Consider the following 19311-nt stretch of genomic DNA (forward strand, 5'->3'; position numbering starts at 1 on the left):
CAATGCACACAACATGTTCACACTCGAGGCCAGAAGGGGAAGCTCTGATCCAGTTTATGGGTGGCTCCCCTATATATATATTCTGGTCTTGAGAGAAAGTGAGTCAGTCTGTCAGAGAGACAGGGAAGATAGCAGTCAGACAGTGAGTGTCAGAAGGACTGAAGGGGCCGTGCAGCCAAGAGATGCTGCAGCTCCTGGAGAAAGAGAGAATACAGAAAGAAGAACACATTGTAGTGAGCATGCAGGAGAGACAGGCAAAGGAGAGGAAACAACTGGGGAGAAAAGCTGTGACTGAGCTACCTCCTTGCAGAGTGCAAACACCAGTAGCCGGAAGACCGAGGTTGTGTCAGACTCCATGTGGCACAGCAGAAACCGGCAGGACAGCTGATTTCACTTCATCTGTCCACCCTATCACCTGAGACACAGTAACACATAGAGCCCGGGTCGTGATAGAGATCCTGTTAAAAGTAGTTGCCACGTAGTATATTGCCCAGCCACGTAGTATATTGCACAGCAACGGAGTATACAGCACAGAGCCACGTAGTATACAGACTTAAAATAAAAAATAAACATATACCCACCTTCCGAAGGCCTGTTGAAGTCCTGGCCCTGTGTGCGGTGCACGCGGCAGCGTCCGGTCCCAGGGTTGGTAAGAGCGCAGGACGTCATGGCAGGTACTTCTCGCATACCATGCTTGGCACCGGAACCTGCCGCTTGCATGGAGCGGTCACCGGAGCATCGCGAGGAGCGGGAAAGGCGGCGGAAGGTGAGTATATAATGATTTTTTATTTTTTTAATTATTTTTAACATTAGATCTTTTTACTATTGATGCTGCATAGGCAGCATCAATAGTAAAAATTTGGTCACACAGGGTTAATAGCAGCGTTAATGGAGTGCGTTACACATTCACAGTGCGCTGATGAAGACAAGAAGCATACACCCAGCTTCACTGTGTATCTGAAACTGCATCCAGCTTGTTCTTCTGTCATTGCCCTGTGGATCTGCAGTGCAATCTTACACTATGTGTGACTGTGCACACTGGGGTGTTACTGCACGATGAGGGCATGGGATTATAAATGTAAGCAGATTAATACCGGGTTTTCAGGTAACATTTGTTGTGTGTAACACATTACTGTATGACTCCTAAGAAGATGGATTCAAGGTTTTATGAAATGGTTTCCTAGCAGCCGCACCTCGGAAGCGCACTACATGTGTCAAATGGAATGTGAGACCTTAGCCTAAAGCCACGTTCACACATTCAGTATAATAGAAACACGTCACCACTTCAGTATTTATCACCCACTCCTGGTTTTGGCTTACAAATACTGATACTATAATACTGACCAAATACTGAGCGTGTGAATGTGGCCTAAGGATTGGCCACTACTCCTGGGCCAGTGCTTTGTGTTTGCCCCCCCATGCTAAACTTTCTCAGCCAGCCCCTGGTCCATACCTTGTGCTCCGTTCTCCTCTGGGCAGGTCTTCTATGACTTTTCTCTGTGACTGCCCTCTTGATCTCTCGGTTGCTGCTTTTCATGTGAAAGTAAGGCAGATTTTATATAGCAAAGTGTGACCTAAAAATATATCGTAAATTCTAGTAAAATTACTGATACTCAGTAAAACTAATCTAAGAATAGGATCTAGGATGTATGCACCATACAGGATGGCCATGTGGGACTTGGAGAGAGGAGTGACATCCTTTTCCTAATACTTCTGCACCACAGCAAAATTAATTTTGTTCCTCTACTGTGTTAAGGGGCATTCTGGTACTGTTGGCTTTGCCTTGGCTTTTTCCTGACCAGAAATTATTGTCTGCTGCCTGCCTTGACCTCTGCTTGTCTACTGTATACCATAGTCAACCACCTGCTTGTTGGCCAATATGTCTACCCTCCAGCCACTTCCTAGTCATCACATGCTTCAAAAGTATCTTTCCTTAATATTTCCGCACTGCAGCAAAATTATTTTTGTTCCTCTACTGTGTTAAGGGGCATTCTGGTACTGTTGGCTTTGCCTTGACATTTTCCTTAGCACAAATTATTGTCTGCTGCCTGCCCTGACCTCTGCTTGTCTACTGTGTATCACGTTACTCCACCTGCTCCGACCTGTTCCCATCTGATTGCAGGTTTGCTTGCTGACTTAGTACCTTGAATTAGAGTTATCAATTTTTATACAAGTAAACCTTTGCTTATTGAGACTTCTGTAGAAATAGTGTCATGGACCCTGTTTTCAGAAATGTTTCACTTACTGAGCTGTGTTTTGCTGTTTCAATACAATCAATGTTTTATCAGTAAGAGATTATCAGTAGATGACTAGATGCCTTGTGCCTCCAAGTCCAACCCACCAACCACCACTAATTAGCAGCTTTCTGCCAAAATACAGTGTACACAGTATGCTGCCAATCAGTGATGTAAGCAGAGTTATACACAGCTCAGCATTCCTGCTGCATATACAGCAGAGAAAACAGGGATTGTGTCACAACTGCTGCACCCAGTAAACTAAGTGATGCATCACTGGAATCAGGGTCTCTGCCCCTACGTCATGCTGCTGTCAGATTACAGAGCACAAACCTGCTGATGAATAGCACAACCTCGCTTTTCCTATTGCACAGTAGTGCTTTTCCCCAGCACTTTTTTCATAGGGACTTTCTCTGATGTTCGCATACTGCTTGTCTCCAGCCATATTGTTACGTTGTAAACGGCGATAAAGGGGCAGGACGGTGTACTGGGACCCGCACCTGACCCTGCCACTATAATGGGGCCCTGGCTTTCCCTTATCTCAGGGGTACCTATGATGGTTAGGAGGCCTGAGCCGCCAGCGTATCCCTGTCTCCTGTGCAGGCCCTATCAGTGGCCCCCTCTCCCCCCAAAGGAGGTGGACTGCACCAGTGTAATAATACAACAAACAACAGGGTAAACAGACAAGGTAACTAATAGTCTCAAACTCACCAAATGCTCACACAACCACAGAGGAAACACAGAGAAGGAAAGAGAAGGAATAAACTAGGAAGGAAAACAGGTTTTACATGCAACCAAAACAGCAGACACCAATCTCTGTTACTAAACCTCCAACACTACGCGCCTTCAACCTCCAAGCCAGGCAGTAGAACTGATCACTGACAATAGCTGAAGTCAGGACTGGGTCTATATAGAGGATCAGATTACAAGATCCACTTCAGCTGAGAGACCCAACTCTCAGCAACTCAGCAATAAGGTTAACTCCTGTACTGCTGGCACAAAGCAGCCAGAATACAGGTGAAGAGCTTCTGTTCACTGTGTGTGAACGAGGCCCAGAGCGCTGCGGTTCTCTGGAACCTCTCTGTCACGGTAGCCCCGTGACACATATACATTGATATGAATACCCTGTTCTGATGAAGGCCTTTGGGACGAAATGTTAAACATATTTTTTTTTACAACAAAATAGACACTGTGTGAAATAAATCTATTTGCATTATATTCTGGAGTGCCAAATTCTTTTACTTTATTTCAAACCAGGCCAACAAACTCATTTTCTCGTTCTTTACTGAATTGATCAGTACATTTCAGATGGTAATGCCCAAGTACAGCGAAATTCTTGACCTTACATGGGATAGCTAGTATTGTGGTATGTTATAATACAAAGCATTCTCTTCTCAGGAATAAATAATTCACGTTCTTCCTCTGGCAACAGCCTGCTTACAATGTACTCTGATGATCATTATATAATGGAGATTTTTGCTTGCAGACTTTCAGAAATTGTAGCATTTGTATGCATAAAAATGGAGATCTGAACTGGAAGGCAAATGCTTTATCATGCCGGTTCTTTTTTTAGGGAAGATATGGGTGATAGAAGATTTTTCTACGTGACAGTAAAACATTAAAAGGCATATAACTTGTGATTTAATTTCCTATGTAAAGGTTCATAGATAGACTGCCCCTTCCTCCAATAATCAGATGACCTTTTTTCAGATTTAAATGGGTGTTACATCAGTGGTGGTCCGACACTTTGTATCCCCACTAGTGTTGAGCATTCCGATACCGCAAGTATCGGGTATCGGCCGATACTTGCGGGTATCGGAATTCCGATACCGAGATCCGATACTTTCGTGGTATCGGGAATCGGAATCGGAAGTTTCCAGTGTATGGTTCCCAGGGTCTGAAGGAGAGGAAACTCTCCTTCAGGCCCTGGGATCCATATAAATGTGTAAAATAAAGAATTAAAATAAAAAATATTGATATACTCACCTGTCCGGAGGCCCCTGGACTTTACCGCCGTAACCGGGAGCCTTCTTTGCTTAAAATGCGCGCGTTTAATGGTTTCCGTGACGTCACGGCTTCTGATTGGTCGCGTGCCGCCCATGTGGCCGCGACGCGACCAATCACAACAAGCCGTGACGTAATTTTCAGGTCCCGATGCCTAATTCTAGGCATTCAGGATTTGAAAATTACATCACGGCTTGTGATTGGTCGCGTCGCGGTCACATGGGCGTAGGCACGCGACCAATCAGAAGCCGTGACGTAATTTTAAAATGCGTGCGTTTACTGCCTCCCGTGACGTCACGGCTTGTGATTGGTCGCGTCGCCCATGTGACCGCGACGCGACCAATCACAAGCCGTGACGTAATTTTCAGGTCCTGATGCCTAATTCTAGGCATTCAGGACCTGAAAATTACGTCACGGCTTGTTGTGATTGGTCGCGTCGCGGTCACATGGGCGGCACGCGACCAATCAGAAGCCGTGACGTCACGGAAACCATTAAACGCGCGCATTTTAAGCAAAGAAGGCTCCCGGTTACGGCGGTAAAGTCCAGGCTGCGTCGGAGAGGTGAGTATATCAATATTTTTTATTTTAATTCTTTATTTTACACATTAATATGGTTCCCAGGGCCTGAAGGAGAGTTTCCTCTCCTTCAGACCCTGGGAACCATCAGGGATACCGTCCGATACTTGAGTCCCATTGACTTGTATTGGTATCGGGTATCGGTATCGGATTAGATCCGATACTTTGCCGGTATCGGCCGATACTTTCCGATACCGATACTTTCAAGTATCGGACGGTATCGCTCAACACTAATCCCCACAAGTCAGCTACCTTTAGTTCCAGAGGCCAAATGTGAACAGATTATAGAGCCAGAACAATACAGATTTGTACACAATGTACTGGCTGTTTTCAGGTCCTGTAGCTCAGCTCTTATGGAAGTGAATGGCAAATGACTTGCAGTACCCGGAAGGATACCAGTAGCACTGTGCACGAGAGCAAACCAGGAGGTACAGTGGACAGTGTCCAGGAGCAGGTCAGGAGATACCGTAAACATTGTCCAGGAGCAGGTCAGGAGATACCAGGGACAGTGTCCAGGAGCAGGTCAGGAGATACCAGGGACAGTGTCCAGGAGCAGGTCAGGAGATACTGGAGACAGTGTCCAGGAGCAGGTCGTCAGGAGATACTGGGGACAGTATTCAGGTGAAGGTCAATAGATACCAGAGATAGTGTCCTGGAGCAGATCAGGAGATAATGAGGACAGTGTCCAGGAGCAGGTCAGGAGATACAATGGACAGTGTCTAGCAGCAGGTCAGGAGATACCAGGGCCAGTATCCAGGAGCAGGTCAATAGATATCAGAGACAGTGTCCAGGAGCAGGTCAGAAGATACCGTGGACAGGGGCCAGGAGCAGGTCAGGAGATACCAAGGACAGTGTCCAGGAGCAGGTCAGGAGATACTGGGGATAATGTCCAGGAGCAGTTCAGGAGATGCCGGGAACAGTGTCCAGGAGCAGGTCAGGAGATACTGGGGACAGTGTCCAGGAGCAGGTCAGGAGATACTAAGGACAATGTCCATGAGCAGGTCAGGAGATACTGGGGACAGTATCCAGGAGCAGGTCAATAGATACCAGAGACAGTGTCCAGGAGCATGTCAGGACATACCAGGGACAGAGTTCAGGAGATACTGGGGACAATGTCCAGTTGCAGGTCAGGAGATACTGGGGATAGTGTCCAGGAGCAGGCCAGGAGATACTAGGGACAGTGTCCAGGAACAGGCCAGGAGATACTAGGGACAATGTTCTGGAGCAGGTCAGGAGATATTGGGGACAGTGTCAAGGAGCAGGCCAGGAGATACTAGGGACAATGTCCAGGAGAAGGTCAGGAGATGCCAGAAGCAGTGTCCTGGAGCAGGTTAGGGATAGGGCCAGGAGACACAAGGAGCAATATCCAGGAGCAGACCAGGAGATTCAAGTATATGGAGCATAGTCCAGGATTATGCAGTAGATAGGGCCAGAAGATACCGAGAGCAGTGGTCAGGAAAAGTCCAGGAGATACAGGAGCAGTGTCCAGAAGTAGACCAGGAAACACAGGAGCAGATAAGGAGATTTAGGAGCAATGTCCTGAAACAGGCCAGGAGGCACATGAGGTGTGTTCAGGAGCAGGGCAAATGATACAGGAGCTATGTCCAGAAACAGTCCATGAGAAACCAGGAGCAGTGTCCAGGAGATACCGGGGCAGTGTACAGGAGCAGGGCCAGATATACCAAGAGCACTACCCAGGAGCTTAGGTCAAGAAGTACTAGAGACAGAGTCCAAAATCCAACCAAGGACATGGCAAGGAGTTACCAGGGGCAGTATCCGGAGTTATGCCAGGAAATACCAGTAGCAGTGTTCAGAAGCTATAAAGGATAGCAGGATGAAAAATGGAGATTCTGGAAACAGACATCAGATGGAACAACAAGAGGTTATTGGTGTAGAGCAGTTAAAATCACTTAAAATGATTATCCAATTGGTAACAATTCTAGATGATCTGAGTTCAGAAATACTGGAGTCAGTTCTGTTATTCTCTTAGCTGTCATTTATATTCTTTGCTTATTGTTGTGTGTGAGTAATTATTTATCATTTTGCTCTGGATGTCACACTGTTTTACATTATGGAAATTAAATCAATATCATGAGATTACACAATAAATCATATGGCATCAGCATTCACTGAACAGATGACATAACTATCATGCACTTTGTTTAGAAAAATGCAAAACTAGAAATACAGAATTCTAATTTTCTCAATGCTCAATAATGATGATGATGCAGTATTTCTGTAGGGAAAAAAAAAGTTTATTTTTGCTTATTTTGAAAGAAGTACAAATAATTAATCAGATTGGAAATTTTTTTTTACAGGGCTTCTGTCAAAAGGTTTTTGCTATTAATCTCAGAGCAGCATGATGTAGGGACAGAGATCCTAATTTCAGAGATGTGTCACTTGCTGATCTGCATGATGTCATTTTGATACGCTCAATGTTTTCTCTGCTGCAGATCTAGCAGAGCTCAAACGCTGAGCTCTGTATAACCCCGCCCACACCACTGATTGGCAGCTTTCTTAGTTTACTGACGAAATGATGCTTTCAGGGGTAGAGGTGGGGTTACACAGAGCAGTTCACTAGAAGGCATGAGGCACCGAGTCTTCTATTGATACTCTCCTACTGATAAAACACTGATTGTATTGACAAAGCAATACACAGCTTAATAAGTGGCACAAGCTATGTAGATATTGATATTCTAATATCAGGCAACTGAAAATGATGAAAGTCATTAAAGAACTAAAACATAAAAATGCAGGCCAATTGCCACATGTGAACATACCACATACTGCAAACTATAGTCCAGCCTGTCCTAAAAGGCTGTATCTGCAATTCACCGCATTTTCTGGACTATAAGACGCACCAGATAATAAGACACTCCCCTAGTTCAGGGGAGGAAAATAGGCAAAAAAGAAGAATATTTTAAGTGAAAATGGGGGTCCGTGTTATAGCTGGAATTTATCTTACCAGGGAGCCGCGGCGGTGGAGTGGGGTTACAGGAGGCAGGAGCAGGGTTGGTGGGCCTCAGGAAAATGTCAGCGGTGCGAAGCAGGAGCCGAGTCTCTGCTACACACATTGATCTCCTGGTGGTGGGCTAAAGGAAAATGGCACTGGAGGCAAGGCATATGCAGACTGAGATCTTGGCTCATCATTGAGCCAAGATCTAAATCTGCACATATGCCAACACTGGTGCCATTTTCCTGTAGCCCACCACTGGGAGATCAATGGCTTCTGCCTCACACCACCGGTACATTCCCTCCTCTTAACCCAAGGCCGGCACGATCTCCTCACTCCTGCCGCCTCCAGCAACTTTGCCTCCTGTGACCTCACTCCACCACCACCCCTCCCCCAGTAAGCTACATTCGGACTATAAAACACCCCCCCCCCATTTTCCTCTCAAATTTTGGGGAAAAATTGTGTCGATTAGTCCAAAAAATACGGTAGTGTTATTAGTACTTAAAAAATTATTCCCACCTATAAAAATGGGTATTACCATTCTGTTTTAGTTACTAATGGGGGAGTTTTTGTTCAGAATCTTGATTTCTTGGTCAAAGTTCTGAGTGATGGAAAAGAGCATCCACTTTGTTACTACATACATGGTTGTGGGGCCACTGTGCCACGGTCCAGGGAGCACCTGACTCTTCGCTAGAGCCCCTGACGGTGGGGTTAGACTTAGCTCCAGGTTCACACCAGATGTTGCTCCATGTCAGCCCCTAGGAGCCATGGCAGCTGGCCCCAAGGAGACAGGGAATCAGGATCGGCTAGGAACTGGTTAGCGGCATGATACAGCACAAGCAGCACTGGAACAGAAACACTGGACACCATAGTACGGGATTACAGATGCTGGTTCTCAGGTGCAAGTTTATACTGAGCAGGTATGGGGTATGGGTTCATCAGGGTGAACTGAGATGGGTTCAGACAGAGCAGATCAGATAAGGAGCACGGGGACTTTTTAACTAACAGGAATCACAAAAGCTAACTAAAGTTGCTGAGGCACCTCCCAATAGGGGAGGATGCCTTATATACAAGATGTCTCGCAGCTGTTGGCTGGGGATGGCTTTAGCAACTTGTGCATTGGCTCTTTTAGAGATAGGGAGAACCCTCAGCCCACTCCAAAGAGACCTGCATGATGAGTGCAGGTCCTAGGAGCAGATAGACACTGAAAGAGCGCGAACAGGTAAGTAGTACGCATGCCGGCATCCTTGCAGGGAGAGGGGAGAGGACACGTGTAGGGGTGCCGGCGGTGTCCTAACACGCTGGAAGAGCTGTACCTTCCTCCACTAGGCAAAGAGGAAAGATATATATCTTGGTACCGTATTAGCCAGTGGATAGAAAAATATTTAGAATTGAGAGTCCTCAGTATCAACTACTGAGGACTCACAAAGAGACCATTCATTTTAGTAGGCACAATGTAATGCAGAATTGTACCTGTGGTGGCGCTACAGGTAAACACTTTTAACACTTACAGCCTGGTTTCCACGTATTACAATTTATTGATGGGGTTGCAGCAGTTCTGATCAGATTATTTATCAAACGTAGAGATTGTCCATAATGGAGAACCCATCTATTTATCCTGATCCTAAAAGATTAAAGGTAAAATGAGGAGAAAAAATTGTAACTGACAAAAAGATGTTTAGAAGTGATGATAATAATAAAGTGAGGTCCGTATTATATTCAATATATACGATTAAAAATGATCACTCAAAACATTTGCAAAGCACTTCCCGGAGGTGGGGAATGGGAGTGAATTGCACTGCAGGGACACAACAGTGCTCATACAGCATCTTCAGTACAAGCGAATAGGCTCCACGTGGAGGCCCCATTTCTGCCGCTGCCAAATGACCCTTTAGATTCTGAGGTCTTGTGTAAAAGAAAATAACAGACACATGCCTTAAAATATGCTTTCTTCATCAAAAATAATAACTTGCAAGGAATAAACTTCAATTATATGTATTCTGTTGTGAAAGCTATTCATGGTTCTCCCATTGATGACAACATAAATCCCAAAGTTTCTTCAGTTGAGATGTATACCCCAGCATGTATATATATATATACTATCACTTTGAAATGTACATTCCTCAGAATAACCAGCTAAAGCCATCATCGTACCTGTGTTTTCCTAGGAACGCACCAGCTTTCATGCCAGAATAATCCTGCGGTTTTGAGATGTCCCCAAAACCCAATGTACAGAGTGGAGTCACTTACTTTGAAGTTCTCCTCCTCGCTCATCGGGGTGCATGGAGTCGCCCTTAGATCCCCAGGTACCAGCAGCGATTCATCAGTGGGGAGAAATCAGGAACTTATCAGAAAGAATTGCAGGTATTTGATGAAATGCTATGAAGTCTAGATACTTTTAAGGCTAACCTATCATTTTGGGTGACTTTTGAAAATGAGCTGCCATGTATGCGTATATGAAGAGTAATATTATGTCTGGCCATTACATGAATTTGATGTAGCATTGTTCACTAGTTTACCCCTCTGCAAGTTCTATCTGTCTCTGAGCTAGAGGGTGCAGGCTAGCTGCTATGATATCTCCCATACATAGTCCACAGAAACATGAGTAATCCCTGCTCCTCTGTCTCTTTGTAGCACATCTTCAAAAGTAGCAGCAGTACGGATGATTTTAAACAACTGTACTAAGCAATGTAGCTGTGAATGCAGCTCTGGGTTAAGATTAATAGAAATCTGTCAGCAGGATTTTACCTCCCAAATTATTTATATGCCAATGTAGCTCTTTCAAAGAAAAGTTCAGCAATGCCTTTACCTAGACAGTCTGTTCCTCCGTTCCTGATGAATCAGCATTTGAATTGTTAACTAAATTTGGCTGTAAGTCTGAAGAATCTGTCATGCCAGCTCTAAGTCTGTTTGCTGTGTGACTTCAGGCAAAGGGGCCATCAGTCAAACAGGAGGAGGTGGTGCTGGGTGAGAAATAGAGCTGGAGTGACAGTGACTTCAGATCTAGAGCCTCATTTACATATAAACTTGTACACTGATTTTTCAGTAATGGAGGAACGGACTGGCCATGTAAAGGTATTCCTGGACTTGTCTTTGAAAGAGCTACATGCCCAAATAAAAAGATTGGGGGGCAAAATACTACTGACAGATTCCCTTTAAACACAAGAATGCAACAGTATTATCTGTGTGTGTCTCTCTTCCTCTCTTTATGTACTGCTCCTTTTCTCTCCCCATCTTCACACCATAGACTTTGATAGAAAGTTGTAATCTGACCCATCGTTGAGCTATCGGTCCATTTTATCTTGAGCAGAACAAACTTTTAGCTGCTTTTATGAGTGAAAAATGTGTTCAGAAGGTGTCTGAGGGAGAAATGGCTCACAAGTGGAGAAAAAAAGATATTTTCTCTGAGAAGATCTATATAAGAAAGTTTCCTATGCTTGCTGGTATTGTTCATTTATGCAAAGTTTATTGAGACTTTGAAACAGTGATGATTTCAAGCTATGATCACAATGGTGTCATGGCTTCTCACAGGTTTCCATGACCCTGGTGTCATGGCTTCTCACAGATTTCCAGTGACACTGGTGTCATGGCTTCTCACAGGTTTCCAATGACACTGGTGTCATGGCTTCTCACAGGTTTCCAATGACACTGGTGTCATGGCTTCTTATAGGTTTCCAATGACACTGGTGTCATGGCTTCTTATAGGTTTCCATTGACACTGGTGTCATGGCTTCTCACAGGTTTCCATGACACTGGTGTCATGGCTTCTCACAGGTTTCCATGACACTGGTGTCATGGCTTCTCACAGGTTTCCATGACACTGGTGTCATGGCTTCTCACAGGTTTCCAATGACACTGGTGTCATGGCTTCTCACAGGTTTCCATGACACTGGTGTCATGGCTTCTCACAGGTTTCCATGACACTGGTGTCATGGCTTCTCACAGGTTTCCAATGACACTGGTGTCATGGCTTCTTATAGGTTTCCATTGACTTTTTATTGGGACTTTGAGAGTTTTAAATAAAATAGTTTATTGGGAAAGATACTTCAGTCATGTAATTTGTGTCCATTTAATTCACCAGCTCATGCCCGACTCTGCATGTATTACATGGGACTGCCCAATGTTCGACAGATCAGGATGGAGAGACGCTATGTTCAGTGACATGTGATGAGGGCTATGTTCTCCATACAGTTAGTAAGACAGGACATAGAATCTTACAGGTAAGTCAGAACCTAAGGCATAAATCATATTTCTCTAAGAAGAAATGTAATAACTTGTGGCAAAGTGCTAATTAAGGCCCAGCATGGCAGGAAATGTAATTCTCTCATTCTCGAGGTCAATGGTAACGTGGAGTATCAGCATTTTCCCTATAATAACACTTGCCCATGCTATGATAGGGACACTGGACCTTATGGCAACCAACTCAGAGATCTGATGGGGCAGGTAGCTGCAGTCAGTAGAGAAGGACGGGAGTGCTCCTGAACCCACAATGTGAGCTCTCCTGCACTGGCCTTGTCTGAGCGCCACTGGATTTTAGTGTCCAGTAGTTTGAGTTCAGGCTGCGCTCGCTGTGGGAAAGCGGTCAATCAGGATCAGGGACTGTGCTCTGAATGAAAATTGAGACCGCATAATGGAGTACTGAGTTCTTGGCCACACCAAGGGTACACCAAAACCTAGGAGGAGGACTAGAACTCTAGAGGCACCTATTGGAAGCAGCAACCCTAAAAATCATTATGATGAAACACCGTGTCTGAATATTGAGATTCTGGTTTGGCTTTTATACCAAGTCATATTGCAAGGCTCTTCAAAGAGTAAATATTGACTTTTAGGATCACTGCTTCCAATAGGTGGTGCTACAGTTCTAGCTCTCATCCTCCCTTAAGAAACAATTTACATATTTCATTTCCCAGAGGAGCATGCATGGCCTATAAGTCTCCTTACTTTTAAATGCCATGTTTGGATTGTCACTCTCCACAAGTAGAAAAGTTACCCCCTAGGCCCCTGCTCTCTATAAAAAATATATTTAAAAGGTAATACATTTTAATAAATCATATTAGAAACATTTACCATTACTCATGTGTCATGTATTTATTATATTTAAATCAGGACGCTTCCTTAAAATGTTTAGCCGGACGCTGGAATTTAAGTGTAACGTGTGAGTTTTTGGATTGTGGACCTCCTCCACCATCACTGGTATTCCACGCCAGCTTTTTTTGTCCAGATGGAACGGGTTTAGAAAGCCGCTGCTTCTTCACGTGCCTTCCTCCTGCCAAATTCCAAGGTATAAACATACAGCTGCCATGAAATGTTTGTCCTAATCAAGTAGTAGTTCCAGTAATCAAGTACTTTGATGATGGTGTAATTTTGGCAATTAAGGACGCTAATCTAGGAAAGTAATTTTGGCTTTTAGTTAAATAAAATGTTTTTTTGTTTTGTTATTTTTAATCAATGTGATTTTCCTGCTGTGATATTGAATCTGATCATTTTGACTATTGCTATGGACTTAAAGTTTCGTATTTGTTTGACTCGCTAATTAGTGATGAGCGAGCGTGCTCGGATAAGGTGTTGTCTGAGCATGATCGTTGTCTTCGGCATGCTCGAATACTATGTGGAAGTCACCATGGGGGTTCGACAGGAGAAACAGATGCAGGGATTTCCTGTTTGTTAGGTAATCCCTGCATGTGTTGCGGCTGTTGGACCCCCGCGAGACATGCAGCCGCGGGGACTCAAACATGGTATTCGAGCATTAGCACACGATCGTGCTCTGATAATACCTTATCCGAGCATGCTCGCTCATCACTATTGCTAATATATTTCTATTAGCTTTGGTTCTCCCAATTTTTGTTTCTGGAAACTTTCTTAAATTAATAAGTTTTATTGGTTTCCATTTGTAAAAAAAAAGAAAAAGCTTAATGTCTCTGGACAAACCCATTAGGTGCCTTGTCGGGCTTGTACATTAGTTTTTTTTATTCCTCTGAGCAGGTGTGACTTTACAGGATAATACTTAGAAGAGCTATAGATCAGGGGCCATCAAATGTAATTTGGAGCGGAGGATGTAGCACCATTTTGCAGCCTGTAGATGGTACTTTTGTTATTAGTCTGTAAAAATATTTGATTGCTTTTTGAAAAATATCTCGGGTGACAGTAATGGAATGCAGCATCTACTATATGTTATGACAGTGTACTGCATTTAATCAGTGACATTTCTGGAAAACAATGGCAATTTATTTTACGACTTTCAAAACAAGAATTTTCAGCCCCGGAGTTCTTGCCTTATAATGATCACAAGGATCGCCATTACACCAAGTGACATTATCTTTCAGGATAATTTCCAGTAGCCTCCAGGATTACTAAATGTTTCTATGCTTATTTTAATATAACTCGCACATAAAAATATAATTACTTACCTGCTCCTTCTAGATGAAATCCAAGACAATGCTGCTTCTGCCTGTTATACATTTGATGTCCGAGGTTTTCTGTAAACCTATCATAGTGTATATTAGCACTATTGCTCAGCTCCTCAACTAATTTTACTTTCATGGTCCCCATGCGTCTTAAATGCAATCACAACAATTGGTCTTAAAGGGGACATCCGGAACTACAATTAATTTTGATCATAAATGTCTATCTATTTAATGTCGTAATCTAAACGCTTTTCTAATATAATGTACTTTAATTAAAAAGTCCTTACCATTCTCTCACTACTCTCTTTGATGACTCTTCATTTGAGAATCTCAGTGCATGCCAAAGGAGTCGTCATCAGACTCCAGCCCCCATCCCGGAGTGATTTTCTTTACATAAGAAACTTTGGTGCAAATCTTGTGCCATATTATAAAATGTGTGTCTAAAAAGTTGCAAAAAACAGACCAAAGACAAAAATAAAGACCATTTTTTACTTTGCACAAAATTTATGAACCGCGCTCGCCATATAGAAGAATTTGGCATAAAAAAATGGCAATGAATACCACAAGACAAAAAAAGGGAAAGTGACTTAAAAAACCCCTGCCAATGATGAATCGGGGCTAGTGATGAGCGAATGTGATCAGATAACGTGTTATTTGAGCATGCTCGGGTGTTATCTGAGTATCTTGGGTGTGCTTGAATAATATGTTCAAGTCTGTGTGGTTGCATGTTTTGAGCCGGTAGACAGTCGCAACACATGCGGGGATTGCCTAACAAAAAAACAATCCCTGAGTGTGTTGTGGCTGTCGAACAGCCATCAGATATGCAACTGCAGGGACTCGAACATATTATCCAAGTACACTCAAGATACTTGGATAACACCTGAGCATGCTCGGATAACACCTTATCCGAGCACATTCGCTCATCACTAATCGGGGCCAAAAACTTTTGTACAACGGTAGACAGCCGCAACACATGCAGGGATTGCCTAACAAACGATCCCGGCGTGTGTTGTGGCTGTCGGACAGCCCCGAGATATGCAACTGCAGGGACTCGAACATATTAACCGATCAAACCCAAGATACTTGGATAACACTTTATCTGAGCACATTCGCTCATCGCTAACCGGAGCCAAAAACTTTTGTACAACGTATAACTATTGACTGCACAAAGAGTTATTTGCATTTCTCTGGGTTGTAGGCATGAGCCAGTGGGTAATGTGCATGTGGGATGGCCACTGGTCTCTTCCTGAAGGCTACTGCAAGATTGAATGTGATGCTCCACCAGCCATATCGAATGCCAGACTACTCACGCCTCGCTGCCATCTGGGAAACCATGATGTCGGGTCAATGTGCAGATACCGATGTAAACTGGGCTACCACGTAGCAGAAGTTTCAGAGAGACGACAGCGGAGGTTTGTGATGAAACTGTAACAATTCTGAAATTATATTTTTGTAATATGCTAAACGCTTCTCACCTTCGACGATCACATCTGCGCTCTTTATAAAAGTAACAGTTACCGTTTCTTTCTATTCTGTGCCACCAACTGTTAGAAATCATGGCAGAGAACTCATTAACGAGTACAGGGTGAACTTTTCTAACTCAGAAGTTTTATCCACTTGTGATAAAGACTGATGGAAATAACTCATCATATCACCCACCTCTCAGGCTTATATATATGCAATATGTGTGATTTATAGCTGTATTTCTGTTAATGCAAAATGATTTTTTTTTTAAATTAAAGCTAAAGCCCAAAACGTAAAAAATACAGACTCGCCATTTTTTTTCCAATTATAGTTATCCTAACTGTAGCAACACTACAGAGAAATGTTCCATATTTTTTAAATTCAGACTGAGCCGACATGTAATATCCAACAACCCAACGCATGGTTTTGCATGATACCGCGCTGCGTCACATGGGACATGGTTGCATGCCGCATATTGGTCTAAAGGGGGGATAGATTGGCGAATAATGCCGCAGCTCTGGGAGATCATTATGGTAGCTTGGTAGCTAACTTTCTTTGCCTATATTTGTCAGCTCCACACACTTTCCTCTGCATTAGTCACTGTATTATAATACATAGACTTATATCTTCTGGTGCTATCTATATTTGGCTGCATATACAGTTATTGCTAAGTTGCAGGCAGTGTGTCTCATCAAGTCATGTATTGTATGAATTACTTAAAGAGGTGTTCTGAAATGAACATTGATTTAATCCTAAATGTATATTTGTTTAATGTAATAATCGAATTGCTTTTCTAATATAACTTAATTGAAAAGTCCAAATTGTTCCCTCTCTACTCTATCTGCTTCTTTTTTTTGCCAACTTCTTGTTTGATGACATTTCATTTGCAAATCCCCAATATATACTCAAACGAGACATCATCGGGGACAGAGACTATTGTCACTGTAGCAGCCTCTGTCCCCACCCTGATGCGAAGTGTCATCAGTAGTGATGAGCGAATATACTCGTTACTCGAGATTTCCCGAGCACGGTCGGATGTCCTCCGAGTATTTTTTAGTGCGCGGAGATTTAGTTTTCATCACTGCAGCTGAATGATTTACATCTGTTAGCCAGCATAAGTACATGTGGGGGTTGCCTAGTTGCTAGGGAATCCCCATATGTAATCAAGCTGACTAAGAGATGTAAATAATTCAGCTGCGGCAATAAAAACTAAATTTCCGAGCACTAAAAAATACTCGGAGGTCACCCGAGCGTGCTCGAGAAATCTCGAGTAACGAGTATATTCGCCCATCACTAGTCATCAGTGATGTCCGATTCAGGGACTGGATTAGTCCCTGGTCTACTGAGCATGCTTTGGTTGGCAATTCTGACGTACAATGAGTAGGATCTTATCACTAGCCATGCCTGACACTTCAGGTCTAATGCGGGCATAATAGAGTCATGACTGACACATCAGGTCTATGGTGAGCATAAATGTTACGAGCACACCGCTAGGTTCAGATAGGGGCAGCACAGGTCTCATGAATTCTTTGGAACTCTGGGGGAGCCACTACTCAGAGTGACCATGCACTGCAGCTTCCTCAGGCAGAAGATGGATCCACTTGCTCACACAGATACAATTGATAGAGTCCTCATGAACATGAACAGTGTAGTTTAATGTCACAGCACATCCAGTACAATTCAAGTCTCTTAAGCACAGGCTTTATAAACAGCACAGCTGCTTCTTAGAGGCACATTGACTAACAGGCTCTTTTGATATCACAGTTCAGCACAGATCAAGAGACTCTTTACAAAAGCACAGTGTACACAGCATTTCCTTCTAGCACAGTGTAATGGAGGAGGGTTTGATGAGGGAGATGATCTCAGTGACACAATTTCTTCCAATAACTATCTTCCTGCTCCTGATAGACTTTCTCTGCTAGCAGTACAGGGGGTTAGCCCAAGTCCACTCTGTAAATGAATCCCGTGTCCCTATGGTTCACTTGCCTGAGCTCTTGTGAGAGAGAGATCACACACCACTCATCCCTTTTGCTGCTGCCAGAACAGTAAACAGGTTTCCCACAATCCCCCTGGGGCTTTGCTAAGTACTCGGTCTCCTGTGACTGTGTAAACAACTCTAGTTGTTGGATGCTTTTGAATCAACAGCAGTTAGCACTAGTTCTGCATGTCACATAAAGAAGTTGTGACTGACACCCCAGTTCTATGGCGAGCATTGCAATGGAGCTTCTCTTATGACTGCTTTTTTTAACCTGTTTTGCAGGAAGTTCCTGAAAATTCACTGTCTGCAGACAGGACTCTGGGCAGCTGGACTGTGTATTCCTATCACATGTGAACCATTGCCCCTTATTCTTCGGGGAATGTATAACTGTACCCGTGGTGCGGAGGTGGACAGCAAGTGTACATTGCACTGCAGAACTTACACAGTATGAGACTTTCTTGTACTACAATTCTGAGTTTATGTATGACTAAACCGTGTGTTCATGCTTTGTGTGCCAGTAATGCAAATGTACTTGTGTAGTGTATTAACATTTTAGCAAAATTAATCATTTGCATATGATAACTAATAATTCATTTAGCATGGTGCTGATTTTAATAAGCTTCTATCATTTCAAAGTCGCATATGCTAATACAACACTTGATGATTCTCTGCCTCTATGCCACTAATTCAGCAGAACGTAGATGCACCCACATGGCATCTCGCTGGCACATTGGCAGATATGTACTCTCACTACAAAGCGATTGCAAATTAATGTTCAAGCAAGAATGCACGTAATATGCCATAAGACTGGTTATACAATTGTGTTTTTAAAGATTTATTTTCGTGAAGCAAAATTTTTGCAACCAAGTATAATATTTTCTAGGAGGTCGATGAAAACTGGACATGAAAGAGGTTGCCCGGGACTTTAACATTAATGGTCTATCCTTAGGACAGGTCATCAATGTCTGATCGATAGTGGTGCGACACCTGGCACCGTCGCCGATCAGCTGTTCCCAGTGTCGTCGTCAACCGGAACAGCTTGGTTGCGGAGCTGCACAGCACAGCTCCATCGGTGGAATAGTGTCCGCGACTAGGTACTGCACATTCACCCTGGATGTGCAGTACCCGGCAGCGGCCACTATTCCTCCAATGGAGCTGTGCAGAATCGTAACTGAGCAGTTCCGACCGCTGCCAACATCAGGAACCGATGATCAACGGGGATGCCGGGTGTTGAACCCCTACCGATCAGACACTAATGGCCTTGGCCTAAGGATAGGGCATCAATATTAAAGTCTGGGACAACCCCTTTAAAATTTGAATCAGGTTTTACAAGATAAGTTAGACAAAATAGAATTTACAAGGGACCTCCACCACTTAATGATACCCCAGAAGGGTAATTTCCTACACCTTCTTCATAATTGCTTGTATTTGACATAAATACATGATATCACTTGTCACGTATTGCACTGCAGGTGTGGACATATCATTGGTGCAACCTGGGCCCAAGAGGTAAGGGGACCTATTTTCACCACCAAAGCAGGTGAAATTGGGCATTGTGATGAGCTATTGGACTGCTGAGGGCTGTATATTGTTCTTGTACCAGGGCCTTCTTCTTTCTGTGTCCGGCAGTGTGGCACTGCTATGTTGAGAATGTATAGCAGTATTATATAGTCACTATATGGCAGTATTACGTGTACG

At 43.6% G+C, this 19311-nt stretch overlaps 1 protein-coding gene across 3 annotated transcripts in view; it reads left to right on the forward strand.

Moving 5' to 3' along the window:
- The window catches only part of PAPPA2 (pappalysin 2), a 227359-nt gene that overhangs the window by 164799 nt on the left and 43249 nt on the right, over window positions 1-19311 (forward strand). For all 3 annotated transcript variants that reach the window (XM_077277920.1, XM_077277918.1, XM_077277919.1), the window contains exons 14-18: window positions 9936-10131; window positions 11849-11987; window positions 12874-13048; window positions 15370-15583; window positions 17896-18058. In XM_077277920.1, coding sequence (XP_077134035.1) covers window positions 9936-10131; window positions 11849-11987; window positions 12874-13048; window positions 15370-15583; window positions 17896-18058 — 887 coding nt within the window. The remainder of the gene's footprint in view (window positions 1-9935; window positions 10132-11848; window positions 11988-12873; window positions 13049-15369; window positions 15584-17895; window positions 18059-19311) is intronic.

Source organism: Ranitomeya variabilis, chromosome 8, assembly GCF_051348905.1.
Source record: "Ranitomeya variabilis isolate aRanVar5 chromosome 8, aRanVar5.hap1, whole genome shotgun sequence".
In the NCBI taxonomy this organism is placed as follows: Eukaryota; Metazoa; Chordata; class Amphibia; order Anura; family Dendrobatidae; genus Ranitomeya; species Ranitomeya variabilis.